At 40.0% G+C, this 17,993-nt stretch overlaps 1 protein-coding gene across 1 annotated transcript in view; it reads left to right on the forward strand.

Annotated features, from left to right (window-relative positions):
- FAT4 (FAT atypical cadherin 4) overlaps window positions 1-6,346 on the forward strand; it is a 198,994-nt gene extending 192,648 nt beyond the window's left edge. The window contains exon 17 of the mRNA XM_070415161.1: window positions 6,319-6,346. Within this exon, the coding sequence (XP_070271262.1) occupies window positions 6,319-6,332 (14 nt within the window). The 3' untranslated portion in view covers window positions 6,333-6,346. The remainder of the gene's footprint in view (window positions 1-6,318) is intronic.
- Window positions 6,347-17,993: the final 11,647 nt, after the last annotated feature.

The following is a 17,993-nucleotide window of genomic DNA, read 5'->3' on the forward strand; positions in this document are numbered from 1 at the left end:
TGTATTCTGGATTTATAAAGTTGGGCAAGTTATTTAGCTTTTCTGTGCCTCGGTTTTCTTCTTTAAAAAATGGTGCTAATTATAAGATCTATTTCATGGAAGTGTTTTGTTGATAAAGCAATTATATAATTGTAATCCATTTGTAAAGTGCCTAGAGCTTTGTACAGACCTAATGTGTACACATACTTTACTGCTGCCTAAGGAAGGTGTAAATGATGCTTAAATTTTAAACAAAGATTCTCTTTCTCCATTCCAGAATTTTCCATCTTAATTTGAATGATTCATCATCTCTATGTGAATATATGTTAATATATAAACTGGCTTACATACAGTTTATAGATGTAGCACAAACCTGGGAACATAGGTGTTTTACTACTTACATGAGTCGGCTAAAGCGTAGAGCTAACATGAAATATTAATTCATTATTTTACCATTTTGTACTCGGAAGAATGGTCTTCATCAAAATTTAAGTTACCTTTATGGCTTCTGTGAGCTGAGAGGTAAGGAACATATGGGAGGGTTAGGTCTTTGTGGTTAATTCTCCAAAACTCTCATCACTGAGGTTAATTGCTTTCATTTTAGCTTCAATCAAAGTCACTATAATTGAATGACCAGGAAATCTTTAAATAGCATGTGGCTTTTCTTATATTTCCCCCTTAAATACCCAACCCATAAGGAGATCTCATTTGAAATCAACAAATGGATATATTGTGCTAATTTTATAAGAACTATTATCACATAATTAAGAATATGCATGTTCCATTTGATATGTGTATATTTCTTCTTAAGGAAACCAAGGAGACCTCTGATGTTGAAAGAGAGCTATGTATGCATTTGTGAAAAGCACCACATCTGCAAAATCCCAGCCCTGGTCTTGCTATTTCTCTGCTCCCAGGATCACTTTCATTCTTTTGGAGCACCTGACGACTCACTCCCACTAGAGGCAGGGAATGGAGGCCAGGGAGACAGTCAGAGAAAATGACTCCTCACTTCTGGAAGAGGATAGGGAGTAGGGAAAAGGAATCCTATCTAATAAAGAGGGAATATGCAAATTGACTATCATGCCATAACAAGATGGCCACGCCCACAGTGGAGGCCAAGTTCCCCGTAACGAGCCTTAACAAGCATTCAGCAGGGACCTGAGGCTGCGTGGTGCTGGGCCGGGGTAGGGGACCTTAGGCTGCACCCCCCACCTGGCGGGGCTTGACAGGGGACCTCAGGCTGCATCACCAGCTTGGCAGGGCTTAACGGGGGACCTCAGGCCATGCCCCCTGCCCTGGTGCCAGGCCGGGGGACCTGAGGCCACACCCCCACCATGCCCGGCTTGACAGGGGACCTCAGGTCATGCCCCCCACCTGCAAGACTTGATGGGGGACCTCAGGCCATGCCACCTGCCCACGGGGCTTGACAGGGTACCTCAAGGCACACCCCCACCCCAGCGCAGGCTGGGGGACATCAGGCTGGGCTCCCCGCCTCGGCATCAGGCTGGGGGACCTGAGGCTGTGTGCCCTGACATGCGGGGCTAGATAGGGGACCTCAGGCCGCGCCCCCCACCCAGCAGGGCTTGACGGGGACCTCAAGGTGTGCCCCCTGCCCCGGGCCAGGCCGGAGGACCTCAGACCATGCACCCAGCCCTGGCGCCAGGCTGGGGGACCTGAGGCTGCGCCCCCCCCCTCACCCCCCGCCTAGTGGGGCTTGATGGGGGTGGAGCCAGCCAGGTCTGGATCTCGCCCAATGGTGGTAGGGCCGGCCGGGTCTGGGTCTGCACGGGTTGGCGGGGACTTGACTCTGGGTCCTACGGCGCCCCCCCCAGACTCTGACAGGAAGAAGATTTTCATACATTTTACTAATTTTCTTTCATCTCTGACACTTCTATTATAGAGAAAGGGTAAATAGCAATATTAAAATATTTCCTCTAATTAATTCCCTTTTAATGTGCACGAATTTCATGCACCGGGCCACTAGTAGTAAAAATAAGGGAGAAAGAAGAGTTAGAGTTGAACTTTTGATAGTAATATAGATAAAAACAAACAGATAAGATAAAGAAGGAAAAATACCTGGTAAAGACTTAGTCATTATAAACAGTGCAGCTCAGAATAGAGTGCTTGAGGGAGAGCACAGTGGGCTTGGCTTCCAGCTACTGAACCTCCCACTGCCAGGGAGACGGGCAGCTGTTTGAGAAGGAGCTGTGCTGCTGGAGCCACACAGGAAGCGGCTCTGCAGCGGGCTAAGGGCTAATACAAAGGAGCAGCTAACCCCACTGCCTTTTCCAATGTGACAAGAGATTCCTTAGTGACAAAGATTCCTTTTTGGGCAAAGAGCTGTAGCCTGAACCATATTGGAAAGGTGGATGGTGCATAGTAAACAACTTGCATAGCACGTATAATGCAATCGGCATGCAATTGTTAAGCACTGGTTGACTGCATAGTTGTGTGAAGCATTATATGGATATAACACAATTTTTTCACCCCAAATAAGTCGGGCCCTGTGGTACATCATGTGCAACATTAGATATGGAAGATACAAAGCTGGGGAACACATGGTCCCTAAATGGATAAATTTACAATCAAGAACATCAGAATAAGCACACACAAAAACAGTTTTAGTTTTTGGTAGAAAGTACTATTGACAAGGGCCACGTGTGTTCAGAGGAGCAGTATGAGAATTCAGAAAAGTATTCTGGGGAGCAATATGAAGAGTTGGCCTCAAAAGGTGAGTTGAAGTGACTCAAACAGACAATATTTTTCCTTATAGAAATACTATAGGAAATACACAGCACTGCCTTTGGAATAGTCTTGCCAAAAATAAATAAATAAATAAATAAATAAATAAATAAATAAAGGAAGGAAGGAAGGGAGAAAGAAAGAAAGAAAGAAAGAAAGAAAGAAAGAGAGAGAGAAAGAAAGAGAGAAAGAAAGAAAGAAAGACTTAAAAATGGTCATGATTTTAGAGTTAACTACCAATGTGCAGGAAATACAGGTGATGGGAAAATATATTAAATGACACCATGGGGACATATTCAGCCAAATAAAAATGCAGAATATCAAAATTTTCCAGAACAAATGACACAATTATAAAAAAAACCCCCACAAAACCCCAAACCAAAAAACCTTAAAATAGATATACACCCATCAATTGCAAAATAGAACTTATTGAGATGGCAATGCAAAAATATTACTGTAAAAAAGTATTTTTGAGACAATTGTGGAAAAATAACAGAATAGCTATACAATGATATTAAAAGACTATTTTAAATTTTGGTGGTTGAGATAATCTTTAAAATATTATATCCATTAAATATATATTTATGATTGAAATGATATGATAACACTATTCATTTATTAATGGTGTAATTAGAAGAAAGTTAAATAGGGGGGAAAAAAGATAAAATAGAGACTATTTGGGGGTTGTATAAGTGAGCTTTTAAAGACATGACAAGATGTCGAGCAAAGATATTTCACTGGTAGGTTATTGAAAGAGAGTTTTAGGAATTTAAAGCAGTTGTGCTTGTGTAATACTTGAGACTAATTGGAGATAAGTACAGATGTGTATTTTTAAGTCCAGATAATGAAGTCCTAAAATATTCAAGCAGTTTGGGCTGCACAGAATACAGGCATTCCTGACTGCTTGGGGAAAGTATATCATTATTTCTACTGCCTTATAATGACTTTTCCCTCTGGCAAATGAAGTTGCTCTTTGAAAAGTCAGAAACTTTCTTGGCTCAATTCAGAACACTCATCTGCTCTCCACAGCACTTGGCTTTCATTTCTCTCTTAGACCATGAAGCTGGGCATTGGTCAAATTTTCCTCCTCCCTCGCGTTCCCTATCTAAATTATCCCCTGCGTGGAACCCTCTGCTGAGATGGCTTCAGGCACTACTGAGGTTTTAGTTTCCCAAAGCAAATCTAAAGGAAGCATGTTCCCACCAGAATCAGCCCTATCCTGACTCCATCTCATCTACTTCTCCAGCAAGAAAACTCAGAGTAACCAAGGAATCCTAACTTTGCTTTCTTTTTTTTTTTTTTTTTTAATATATTTTATTGATTTTTTACAGAGAGGAAGGGAGAGGGATAGAGAGTTAGAAACATCGATGAGAGAGAAACATCGACCAGCTGCCTCCTGCACACGTCCTTCTGGGGATATGCCCGCAACCAAGGCACATGCCCTTGACCGGAATCGAACCTGGGACCCCTCAGTCGGCAGGCTGACGCTCTATCCACTGAGCCAAACCGGTCTGGCCTAACTTTGCTTTCTGATTCCCACATAGAATTCACTGTCAGATGGTACAGATGTTAATTCCAGTGTTTCTCATGTATATTACATCTGCCTTATTGTGACTGTCCACAATGTCAGATATACTAGTATATGATTATTCATTGCAAGACATGCCTATCTAGTCCGTCTCCCTTTCCCCCCAATTTTTATTTGTTACTCAAATCTTTTAGCTTAATCTTTTCTTAAGTGGCCAAGTCAATTGATTTAAGCACAAACCCTGACATTCAAGAAGCTCCTACTTATTTTCCTGTTGTAATAGAGTCAGGACTACTGGAGCATTTGGTTACACTTTTATTATTATTAGTAGTAGTAGTAGTATCATATAGTAGTACAGTCATCTCTTGTAATCCTTGGGGACCAGTTTCAGGACCCCCTGCGCATACCAAAAGCCCCAGATGCCGAAGTTCCTTACATAAAATGGCATGGAACAATGTGGACTGGTGGCCTTCTGCATCCTTGGGTCAACAATACTGTTTTGGATGTGAAGTTGGATGGATGGGAAAAACCTGGGATACTGAGGGCTGACTGTAGTAGTGTGGTGGTAGTTTTAGTACTAGTGGTAGCAGTCATCGTAGTATTCTCACAAAACCCCCTTTTATTATAGATTAGAATTCTAACAACACAACTGTAGGATTCAAAACCTCCTTCCAGTTTTGAGTTAAACTTCAAAGTATTACATTGTTTTTCATTTAACTACTGGATTATTTGGGTTGAAGTAGGGATAGTTTCCTTATAGTATCTTCTCTTTCACATCAGCCCCCAAGGCATTTCCTCTGAAGTTTTAAAGTTGTAACACTATTCATTTTAACATGATGGCCCATTCTCTACTAGCATAATATTCTCTACTTAGGCCATATACTCCTTCAAGGTAAAGACTGTGTCTTAATGTTTTGTAATTTCTTATCTTAACATAATGTAGAATAATATGTTGCACATAATAAAGAGTTGATAAATATTATTTAATAATTGTTACCAATAATATTGAATAAATATTAAATCTATTGTCATATTTTCATCACATTTCTTTACGTTGGCATGTATTTAACTACCTGGAAAGGCACTGTCTACAGATATGGAGATTTTCTGGATGGCTCTTTCTTCCAGATTACTTATAAAAATCTTAAATAAAACAAGTTCTAGTATACAAGTGTGGAAGATATTTGAGGAGTATATATCAAGACAAGTTCTTATTTAAGTTTATTTTTTATTTCACATATTGTAGATAATTGTCCATCCATGTAAAAGATCTTTCTACTCACGGTTTTATATTAACTTGGTTATACAACAGGTGTACAAAACCCTTTAGGTATTATCCTTCTTTATTTTTGACCAAAGCCTTTCAAGAATAAAAATATCGATTTATAGCCCTGGCCTGTGTGGCTCAGTTGGTTGGCCATGCACCAAAAGGTTGCTGGTTCAAGTCCCAGTCAGCCCAGCTGCAGGCTTGATCCCTGGTAGGGGGCATGCAGGAGGCAGCCTCTTGTTTCCCTCTCACATCAATGTTCTTTCTCTCTCTCCCTCTCCCTCTCTCTCTCTAAAAATCAATTTAAAATCTTTAAAAAATATTGATTTATACTTTGCACTTTCATTTACATGGTATGCAGGCAACAGAAAAAAATAGAAGTCTGTAATTTTTCATGTTATAATAATTTATATTATTTTTGCAGTGAAACATAGAGTTGAATAATCAAGAGTAGTTGACCCATATGAAGGAAATCTGTTGTGGGGAATTAAATTTTTAAATGATTTTCTTGTGTAATATTTTATAACAGTTAATACCTCAGAAATAAATATTTCCTTATAGTTTATTATTTTTGAACTTAAATCAACTAAGATGAATCTGAAGGTTGATGATCATGTACTATTAGTATTAGTACAAAAAATTAGTTTTCAGTTCTTATAGAAAACAAATTTAAACATTCACATTTAGAAAACATAATTATTGTTCTTCATGTAAAAATTGTATTTTATATACCTTAGTGACTATTCCAGGTGGGGACAGTTCTGTAAAGAGATATTCTGAATGTCTGTCTTCCTTGCAGATGAAAAATGCTGAGAGAGAAGTGCCCATGTCTATGCAAGTCATCCCCGGATCCCTGGGCTGGCACAGTGCTTGGCACAGAGAACTCAAAGCGCCATCAACTAAGTCAATGAATGGTTTAAAGTCCAAACAGGTCAGAGCATGAGGAGACTGCATGATTAATACAGAGCTACCTTTTCCCTGCTGGGACTCTGGAGCCAGTATTGTATATTGTTTGATATGTAATTGGTATTATATTGAATTAAATTAATTTAAATTAAGGGGTAGAAATTTAAGAGTAATTTTCTATGTTTTGACTTAGTCTTGTTAAGACTGCAAACAATCCAAAATGCAAATAACTGCATTTCAGTGCTACTTTTTTCTTATGCAATCTGATGACGATCTAGAAGACATTTAAGAAGTTGCACTCAATCAGTATTTCTTATTTTTGGTAAATATTTATATTTTTCACTATAAAATATCTATGAAACAACAATAAAACATGTCTGCCATTCATTTCAAATATGCATTATGACATGTAAAGAATAAGGATCTTAATAGTTTATGTTTAAGACTTCACATTCATTTTCATTCCCCACACTTAAAATCTTTTCCGTAGGCTTATTGTATTCCCAAGTACCTAACTTTCTGTAAGATTATAAACTAAAAACAAACTCTTTTTATGAGCAAAGGGATATTGTCTGTCTTATGTTTAGCAAATATCCCTCATTTACCATTTCTGATTATTAATTAATCTTCCAACATTTGTTCTTTCTGTTGACATTAAATATACATTGTTAAACAAAATTCTGTCTGCTAGAGAGCAATCCTCTCTAGTGTTATGCTTTCAAAATTAATGCGTGTCCCATAAGCAAAATATTTACATATAATGTATAGAACCAAGAACTTTCTTTCTCTGTATCATCCACATTGCAGAAGCTTTTTATACAACATGACACAGTAAATGTATGTTTGCAAAGTGAAGATCTGCCAAATATTTATGTCATGTTACAGGGTTATCTGATTGTGTAATGGAAAAACCCTGTCACAGCACAGAACACCACTGCTAGCTTCAAGTTGCTGTGAGAACCCAACTTCTGAATGTCTTGATTTATGTGGGCTTAACACTGATAAAATTTTGTTACTTACATGCATGTGATCTGTTACTAGGAATTGTGTGTGAATACATAGGCTTGTGCTCACATATACAGGAGGCGTAATATGCACACGCAGCACCGCACAGCCATGGAAATCATGTGTGGATTATCACCAGCAATTGCAGGGAAGATAGTCCTGTAAGGGTGCTTGGATCCTGAGGCAGGTATTAAAGCTAAAATAACATGAGTCGAAGAGAAGAAGAATAGCCTCCTAAGCTGTTTTTACATATGGAGTAGATTAATTTTAGTAAGTTGGCAACAAATGCATTCCTGCAATCAAATGTCAATCTACTAAATTTTTATTAGCTTCATTAGAATTTGGCTTCAATTAGGATCCTCTGAGGGGAACAGAGCCATAGGCCCCCAAAACTCAATTTTCTATCAAATATTTCAATATGTTCTGAAATTTAAACTAAAAACTGTATTTCATTGGTTGAATATGCCCCTGAATTAGAAACATAATTTGTGAATCAGAGCCACATGCTGTCTTCTCCATCAATTCACTAGCAAAGTAGCAATAAAGCATTACAAAATTATATAAAATCTATTTTCCCTTAGGCAAATTTGTCATTGTTGAGGTTGCTGTCTCTAAATCCAATATGAACATGGCCTAGTAAGGAAAAGAAGTGTAGTATTAGTATCTGGAGTTTTATCGTAAATGAATTGCCCATAGAACTGTAGAGCAAAGCCTGTGTTGTTATTCTGAAAATGTAATAACCGTAGGCTAATTTCTAAAGGAAATTAAACTTGAGTTAAAGCAAAGCAGACTAAAGGCCTGACTTTTCATAAAGACTCTGTTTACACAGTTCCCTTCAACAAACATTTCCTGAGAGTCTACTGGGGGGAAGACTGATCAAGTGGAGTCAGGTCCGGGGGGGCCCTCTGTTATAGAAACAAGGAGAAAGACAGTTCTGAGAGGTGGAATGGAAAAAAAAAACACATACTTTTGGAGACTAAGAAGTGATCTTAAAAATCATTAGAGCAATGTTTCTCAAACTCTTGATGTGTCTTCGAGTCATCTGGGGGACTTACACCAATACTGAAGCCCTGGCCCTGAGCTGTTGGAAGAGGCTGGCCTTCATTAGTTCTGCACGTGGTTTTGTTACACAGCGCTGAAGGACCAGTGCACCAGCGCTGAGTCTGTAAATAAATGGAGCAGAAGCATCAGCATGAGTCTAAGAAGCCAGTGGATGGTTCAGCTGTAGACAATCAGGGATCGTTGAGATCTTTTGATGTGGAGGTCAGTGAAAATTCAGAGAAAGAAGGAATAATGTCATGAAGATGTAGTCCACTCAAGTGGAGAGTGATGGGAATAAGGTCACGGCTAAATAGTCCAGTCAAAGATGGGTGTACAATGTCAGAAAAGAGAGAGTAAAGAGAGAGGAGAAAAGAGAGGGGACCATGCTAGAAGAGATGAGAGATGGACCCAGAGCTCCACTGCAAGGATTAACTCGAGAAAGAAGGACATTTCTTCCTTTGACTAAAAATGAAGAAGATGAATAAAGACAGCAAGTTTCAGAAGGTGGGGGAAGGAAGAAAATATTAGGGAATTGTAAATGCTTCCTCCTCTGATGAAGTTCACCTAGGGAGTATGAGTAGGTCAGTGGTTAAGAGATAGAAACAAAAATGATTGGATTTAGAAGTTGCTTAGTAATGCAGCAAGAAGAATCAAAACAATATCAAAGTCTGAAGGATCCCATTCTATCATGAGAACATTTCATTAGGCATTGTATACCATGTCTAAAATTTACTGAAATAAAAGATGCACTAAATAAATATTAGTTTATTTTCAAGTTTGCAAAGGATTGGAATTTAAACTACCGAATTCCAACTGATCTGACCATGAAGATAAATTCATTCAGTAATTATCCATTGGTTACCTACCATAGAACACTCATAGTTCTAAAAATGATTGACATAGCAGTAAACAAATCAGGCTTCCCAAACCATGGAACTTCCATTTCAGTGGTTGAAAACATAATTTTATAATACTATTTTTTTTGTCTGTATGAAGTGATAGTAATTTTTTTAAGTCAAGATAGGAGTGGAGCTTTCAATTTCTGCAATAATAGTTCATTTGAAAGTAGGCTTGTAGGAGGTAAGAAAGCCACAATTATTTTTCCAAGTAGAGGAAAAAAATAAATCTCTTAAGAAAAAGAGGCCCTGTCCTGTTTGAGGACTATGTTAAGAGATGAGAGGGGGCAAGTGAAAATTAGTAGTAAGAATCTAAGACAAGGGTATTGGATTCCAGGGGAGCCCCCAGGTATTCAGGGTTGGTAAAAGAGAGAGGGTCCCCAAGTGTTCAGCATACTTGATTACAAGTGGGCCTTAGGTGGTCAGGGTGGTGGATTACATTGGGGCACCAGGTGTTCAGCCTAGTGGATTACAGGGGGGCCCCAGGTGTTCAGTGTGGTAGATTACAGGGGGGCCCAGGGTGATCAGGGTTGGGGAATTACATGGTGGGGCCAGGTGTTCAGCATGGTGGATTAGAGGGGAGGTCTCAGGTATTTAACATAGTGGATCACAGGGGGGCCCCAGGTGTTCAGGATGCTGAATTAGAGCATAGGTCCATCTAATCAGCATGGTGGATTATAGGGGAGGTCCCAGGTGTTCTGTGTGGTGGATTACAAGGTTGGCCCAAGATGTTCAGCATGTTAGATTACAGGGGAGTCCCCAGGTGTTCATGGTGGTGGATTACAGGGGTCCCAGATGTTCAGCATGGTTGATTGCAGGTGAGCAACAACAAAAAACAACAACAACAACAACAAAACAAACAAAAAACAAGAATTGAATTGAAGGACATAGAAGGGGCCAGACTGTGTGGCTTATACTGTGGGTAAGATGGAAAGCTTTTGTGTGATTCAAGTCAGCAGATGGCAGAGTTTGATACTCACTGTAAAACAACTGCCAGGAGTGTTCTGTGTGAATAACTGTGGTGACACTGGACATAAGAGAGAGTGGTCATGTTGCAATTATGAGGATAAAGATGATGGTGGTTTGGACCACATTTGTAGGGGGAGAGTTGGTGGGCAGCTGTCAGAGATTTGATAAAATTTAATAGTGAATCCAATAGAATTTGCTGACAGATGGGATGGGATATGTGAGAGAAAGATAGACATTAATATGACTCCAACGTTTTTGGCACAAGCACCTGGGCAAGACTGTTGACAGGAACATGCTTCTGGGAGAGTTTGGGTTGAGTAGGAAAGTAAGGGTCCCAATGTATGTTTCCCCTTTGTTATTAGTAACTACATATCCTTTGATGCCAATAAGAGACAAAGCTAATAGGTATGTAAGAGATCTTTCCATGAAGTTCAAAGGATCCAGTCTCTCTCTCTCTCTCTCTCTCTCTCTCTCTATATATATATATATATATATAAACAGATCTGAGGACCTAATTCTTCCTAGATAGATAAGGTGAAGTAGACATGTGTACTCAATCCAGAGGAGCACAAAAGAGGAGAGAAGATTTAAAAGACTGAATATTTACCAAAAAAAGAAACCATTTAAGGATCTAAATAACTTATTGGAGTAGTCTGAGTTTATCTTTGGTATCTCTGTAGGAACTTGAAGTAAAATATTTCATTCTGGTGTGCAAAAGAAAATTTAGCTTCCTTATTTCCCACTAGAGGCCCAGCACATGAAATCATGTGCAGTATGGTCCCTAGGCCTAGCCTGTGATCAGGGCCATCTTGCTACCCACCCCCCCACCACCACCATCCCCCGCCGGTTCCCCGTTTGCCATCTGGTGATGGGAGCCTGATGGTCGGGGGAGGGACTGAGAGGTCAGCTGTTGCTGCCTGCTTGCTGGCCCCACCCCTGCCGCAGGTCACCTTCTGTGTGTGGGGTGACCGGTGGGGAGGGGCCTTGGCCTGGTGCCTCCCACATCCCTGCCATCCATTTTGGTTCCCATTTGCCATCGGCAATCGGAGCCTGCAGGCCGGGGGGGAGGGACCAAGAGGTTGGCTGTTCCTCCCGCTTGTCAGTCCCAACCCTTACCACCACCCACCCCCGTTCCCCATTCGCCATTGGTGATTGGAGCCTGCTGGCTGGGGAAAGGAACCAAGAGATGGTTAGTGCACCGTATGGTGATTGGTCAAGCGGTCATGATGCCGTTATGGTCACTGGGCTTTTATTATATAGGATAACAAATGTCATCTTTGTTTTGCACTCCTATCCAATGGGTAGTGGGTAAAAACAAAATTTCTCCCTAATTACCAAACGTTCCTAAGTTATTTTAACCACATTATGTCAAAAACTTGATTGAGCTACATAGTAAATGCCAGTATTTTTATTTTGATTAGTTAAAAAATATAAAATGCTGATAAAGCCAGCTAATCAACATAATAATAAGGTCCTGTTGCTGGTGCATAAACTTACATCAATAATAATAACATGAAAGACAAGAAGTAATACAAGAAAAAGAGGACCAGACAAGTTAAATAAGATAGCTGTTTTCTTGGAATATATTAGTTTCATCTTTCATTTATGTAAAAATATTTATTGATTGATAATTATTGAGAATGGTCTATTCAGATGTTAGGATATGGTGATGAATAAGACAGAGAAATTTCCTGCTTTTATGTTACTGTATATATTGTCAGTGAGACAGATAATAAGTAACTAGACAGATAATAAGTAAATAAATAAGTAGGTAAATAAAGAATTATAATGTCAGTTATATTTGCTAGGAGAATAGAGTTCAGTGAGGGGTAGAGAGAAACTGCAAGGCAAGGGATGTATTTTTTTTTTTTAAATATATTTTATTGATTTTTTACAGAGAGGAAGGGAGAGAGATAGAGAGTTAGAAACATCGATGAGAGAGAAACATCGATCAGCTGCCTCCTGCACATCTCCTACTGGGGATGTGCCCGCAACCCAGGTACATGCCCTTGACCGGAATCGAACCTGGGACCTTTCAGTCCGCAGGCTGACGCTCTATCCACTGAGCCAAACCGGTTTCGGCAAGGGGATGTATTTTTTCAGGTAAGATGATTAGCAAAGGCTATTTTTTGGTAATGGCATTTGTGAAGAGGCATAAAACATGAAAAAAAGCCATATTATTATGACTTTATTTCTATTATCTAATCTAATAATAGACAAACATGGTAATTGACCATACCTTTGCTACGCCTCCCATTGGCTAATCAGTGTGATATGCAAATTAACCGCCAACAAAGATGGCGGCTAATTTGCATACTGCAGGCAGGGCAGGCCAGTGCAAGCCACCATCTGAACCCCCATGTGCTGCCTAAGCCCCGCCCCCAGCCGGGACCCCCATGTGCAGCCCTGGGTGGGTGGGACCCCCGTCTGCGGCTCTGGATGGAGGGGCTTGGTGTGATCGGCCCGTGGAAGCCCTATTCTTGCAGGAATCCTCCTGCAATGGGTTTCTAGTAGATAGATAAATGATAGATATAGATAGATCATAGGTATAAAAAAGTGAAGAAATTTGTTTGCCATAACTTTTACTGTCTTTCAAAGCATTAAGTCATAAGAAATACATGTCCTCAAAATCATGACTTCTGGTTTGGTTCTGCACATAAAGAAATTTAAAGTCACCATTCAGCTCTAAAACAAGTATGCAGTAGCCATGATGGAGTGACTTATTTATATGTCTACTAGAGGCCTGATGCATGAAATTTGTGCAAGGGGCTCGGCCCTCACAGCTGCTGTGGCTTGCCTCAGCCCTTGCAGCCCTGGCTTTGTCCGGAAGGTCATCTGGAAGGATGTCTGGTCTAATTAGCATATTAAGCTTTTATTATTATAGATGGAATGGATGACCATGATGCAAGGGATGGGAGAGAGAATAAATATTATTTTATTATTAAAAGGTACTCACACTATTAGTGAAGTGTTACTAGTGTTATCCTTCCTATCTAATAAAAGAGTAATTTGCAAATTAACCATCACTTCACGATAAAGATGGAGGCACCCACAGCCAGTAAGGAGGGAATATGCAAATTGATGTGACAAAGATGGCAGTGTCGGCCGGAGCCACGGAGCTGGCCGGAGCAGGCAGGAGGCTTGGCCCCAGCAACCAAGGAAGCCAAGCCGGCCGGAGAGCAGGCGGGAGACGGAGGGTTGACTTCCTTGGTCACCCCAGCTGGCTCCGTGGCTGCCACCCAGACAAAGTGATAGTGACAGGGCTGAGGCAGAGGCAGTTAGGGGTGATCAGGCCAGGAGGGGAGGGAAGTTGGGGGCAAGCAGGTCAGCAGGGGGGGCCAGATGAGGACAAGCAGGCTGGCGGGGGGTCAGTAGGTGGTGAGCTGGCTAGCAGGGGTGGGCAGTTGGGGGCAATCAGGCCAGCAGGGGGATGCAGTTGGGGGTGATCAGGCCAGCGGGGGGGGGGGGCAGTTGGGGACAAGCAGGCTGGCAGGGGGGCAGTTGGGGGTGATCAGGCCAGTGGGGGGGCAGTGGGGGTGAGCAGGCTGGCAGGCAGAGTGGTTAGGGGCAATCAGGCAGACAGGCATGTGAGCAGTTAGGAGCCAGCAGTCCCGGATTGTGAGAGAGATGTCTGACTGCCAGTTTAGGACATCCCCCAAGGGGTCCCAGATTGGAGAGGGTGTAGGCCCCATGTGCATGAATTTCATGCACTGGGCCGCTAGTTTGAACATAAACTTGGACTAGTTGTAAATGTATATTGTGAACTCTAGGTTAACAACTAAAAAATGTAAAAAAAGAAATACAGTAGTCCTTCCTTATCTATGGGGGATACATGCCAACATAATAATTGCTATAGGTAAGGTGATTATATAATTTATTGTCATAACTGATTCTTGGTACTCAAAGAAGGCACTAATATTGGGGGACAACAGGCAAGGGCTAGGATGGTTATGCAATCCACAAATAGTCAACCTAGCTATAAGTATAAGTTCAGACTGAATAGATAATAGAAAAATATCTATAGCTGAATACCACCTATATTTTGTATCAGGCATTAAATTACTATAATATAAATCTTTCTGATTCTGAAAAAAAAAACACCCTGTATTATTGGAAATTCTTTACAAGAATACACGTATAAAATAAGGGTTATTTGTTCTCATTCTTGTGAATATATGTATAAAATAAAAGTTATTTGTCCTTATAAAAAGGATGCCCTAGCCTCTAAAACCTAAAATACATAATTTACTTGATAGTATTGTGACTATTGATTATTTATAATTTCTATGCTTAATTGATGCATGTTTGCACAGTATCACTGACTTCCGAAGTACACACTTCAATTCTAAACCTCTAAAACAGTGATGGCGAACCTCTGACACACGTGTCAGAAGTGACGCGCGAACTCATTTTTTTGGTTGATTTTTCTTTGTTAAATGGCATTTAAATATATACAATAAATATCAAAAATATAAGTCTTTGTTTTACTATGGTTGCAAATATAAAAAAATTTATATATGTGACATGGCACCAGAGTTAAGTTAGAGTTTTTCAAAATGCTGACACGCTGAGCTCAAAAGGTTCGCCATCACTCCTCTAAAATAATGTTTATGTTATATTGAGATCTTGTTTCTGAAAGGGTCCTTTCAAGGAGTTTCAGCCTCTTACATACCTTCTGAATGAATGGCAAGATGGGGCCTGACTAGATATGCGAGAACCTAGCTTTATTGATACAATCAGCAGCCATGTTTCTGGCTTATTAGAAAAGTAAGGCTATTACAGATGGAGTCACAATATTTTTTAATCAAGCCAGATTGGGGAAAATGAAATTTGGCTGATGATCAGAACTAGTGAAGAAGAGCTATTATTAATTAGACCAGATGGTGACCAATAATAGCAAATTGTAGAAAAGAGTTCAATTACATTGATAGCTGTTAATTAGCATTAACCGAACACTTCTGAGATTAAATTTTTTTTTTCCTAAAAGTTTACTTCCTCAATTTTGCGCCTAGATTTTGTTATTTAGTGTAAGTAGTACCAAGCCAACAAAATTTGCTCAAAGTATGTGGTAGCCATAATGAAGTTATTCATTCATTTAAAAATATATTAAAAAATATTCATTAAGCATGTATTGGGTGCCTGGTAACTACTGGGGACATCAACTTAAATATCACACAGGATATTAGGCTCTTGGGTCATAGCAACTTTCAGGAGGCACAGAGTTCAGAATATTTAAGTAAAATAAATAATTAATGTACATCATTTTTAATATATGACAAAACTATATAAAATATATATTATACATTAATTTACCCAAGATATAGCTTAGTGTGCATAGCAAAAGTACCTGTACACTCTAATTTATTGTTCAGTAAGTTTTATGTTTCCCTTCCCTCCTCTCTCTCTCTCTCTCTCTCTCTCCTTCTTCTTCTGTTTATTTTTCTGAAAAACATCGAGTGACTACAAAATGAAGCAAAGATTGTTTGAAGTCAGTACATTTACAGCAAGGGTTCTTTGGGAACCATAAAATAGGAAGACTGGCAAGAAGGATGTCATTTGTATGACAGCTAGAGGTCAGGTGGGAAGAATTGTGCTGGCAATTTGAAGTCATCAGATACCAAGAATGAGATGTTTAAACCAAAGAGAAGAGCCCATGACTGTCACCCTCATCCTGAGAAGATTTACATGGAGGGGAGATGGGGTTGAAAGAGAGTCCTTGCTCTCAGAGGCAGGCTAGGAGCAGGAGGGGACATCGAGTAATGCTGCACACATTGGTGCCACCCTAACAGAGGGAGCTGTGGAATAAAGTAACATCTGTGGCCCACAGAAGTGTGACTTTTCAGAGGTCATTCTCTCCATGATTGATTAGCTGGAAATACTGGCTTACCAAAAAGGTTGCTGTCACCGGTGAAACCAACCATAGTGGTTTTGAGCTCAGTAGTTAAGCAGAGCACTGATTTGTAGAGAGCATCATGACAAACATGTTGACAGAGTTATAACAGAAAATGCAGGGGTTTGATAAACATTCATAGTGAAATAAATAATAAACTAAAAGAGACACTATTTTGATATTCAGAATCAATAAACGAAAAAGGATTATCGATTAGGCATCATTTAGAATCAAGTGAGGCAAACATATGAAAAATTACAATGAAGCAAGGATAAAAGGAAAATGGAAAGAAGTAAAATTCAAAATAAAATAGCAACTTCCTTTCATTTCAGGACTCTAACAAGTCATTAGAGAAAGGTTAATAACCTATCTGAAAAACAAAGGATATGGACGGCTGCTCAGAAAGTTCTCTATTTCAAGTACTGACGACAACTGTTCAATTTAGAATGATGAGGGCGGAGACTGACTTCCAGAAGGCAACCTGGGACCCTCCACTGACCCACTCACCAGAGAAAACAGTGAAACTTAGCTGAAAAACCCAGTTACTTACAGCACGTGGAAACAGTCTTAAGAGCAAACAGCAAATAAAGAAAAATCTAGCCAAGAAAATCTACGAAAATTTGGCGAGAAAGACAAGAACCTGTGATATTTGAACTAAGACCACTCTACTTCCCCAGCCCCAGCTCCGCAAGGTGAGCTTCATCTCAGAGGGCTGCGGCCAGGGACACCAGCTTCCTGCCACTGAAGCCCCAGTCAAAGGGCTCTGGTCCTGGGAAGAGCATGACTTCAGCATTTCTCCTCCTTCCCCAGCTGCTGCTGCTCAGGCTCAGCCCTGGCAAGTGGTTGAGAGAGGATGGCACCCTTCTTTTGTCCAAACCCTACTCATGAAATGGGGGCTCCAGCTTGGGCCTGGTGCATCGAGAACACTGGGGTCCCCGCTGCTCTTACCCTGGCCCAGGCTTCATTTATTCCCCCCCCCCCCCCAGACCTATTGGAGTATCACACACATAGTTGGTGTTCAATATATGTTTAATAGAAAGAAAGGGGTTAGAGAAAAAGGAACAAATGGAGACTCAAGGCATACAATGAACTTCTGAGGAGCAAGCAGAAAGTTTATATGCCAGATGTCAACATCAGTTGGATATTATACATAAATGATGTTTGAATCCAATTTAAAATTTGTTCTGGAAGAAGGGGCCAATTGGATAGTGAACTGTAGTTTTCTTTTTTCAATATTGTGACAGAATTGATGGTCTAGTGAGCCTTTAAAACACCATTTTCACAATAAAACTAGGCCTTGGCTTTTCTTTTATTGCATACAATTTTGATTTACTGAGTTGAATTTTGCAGTTCTAAGTAGAAAATTTTATGAGCAGAACTATTCCCTTTGGCATTTATATTCTCTTACGGTAACAGGTGCTTTTATTTCATTTCAAAAGAACAGACTTTTCCCTATAAAGCAATATAGCATTTCTTCTTCCTTTGTTACAATGTCAACTTCTGGTTTTACTGCATCTCTTGGATTGCACTCAGCTCTGGTGCCAAACATATTATGGTATTGGTGGATCAGTTCACAGCATTTGTTTATTTTTTCCCTTAATGAGACAAATACAGTGCTTATCCTTTTTTTAAAAATTGACAGTAAACATAATTTCAAGTGATTTATCAAAGGGTTCACATCTTTCACAAGTTTTCAATTTTACCTAAGAGAACCAGATTCCTTTGATATGTAACTTCTGCATCTACTTAACTTACTACATATCTTTG

The sequence above is a fragment of the Myotis yumanensis genome, unplaced genomic scaffold, assembly GCF_028538775.1.
Source record: "Myotis yumanensis isolate MYYU_CA2020_CCGP unplaced genomic scaffold, mMyoYum1.0.hap1 SCAF_5, whole genome shotgun sequence".
In the NCBI taxonomy this organism is placed as follows: Eukaryota; Metazoa; Chordata; class Mammalia; order Chiroptera; family Vespertilionidae; genus Myotis; species Myotis yumanensis.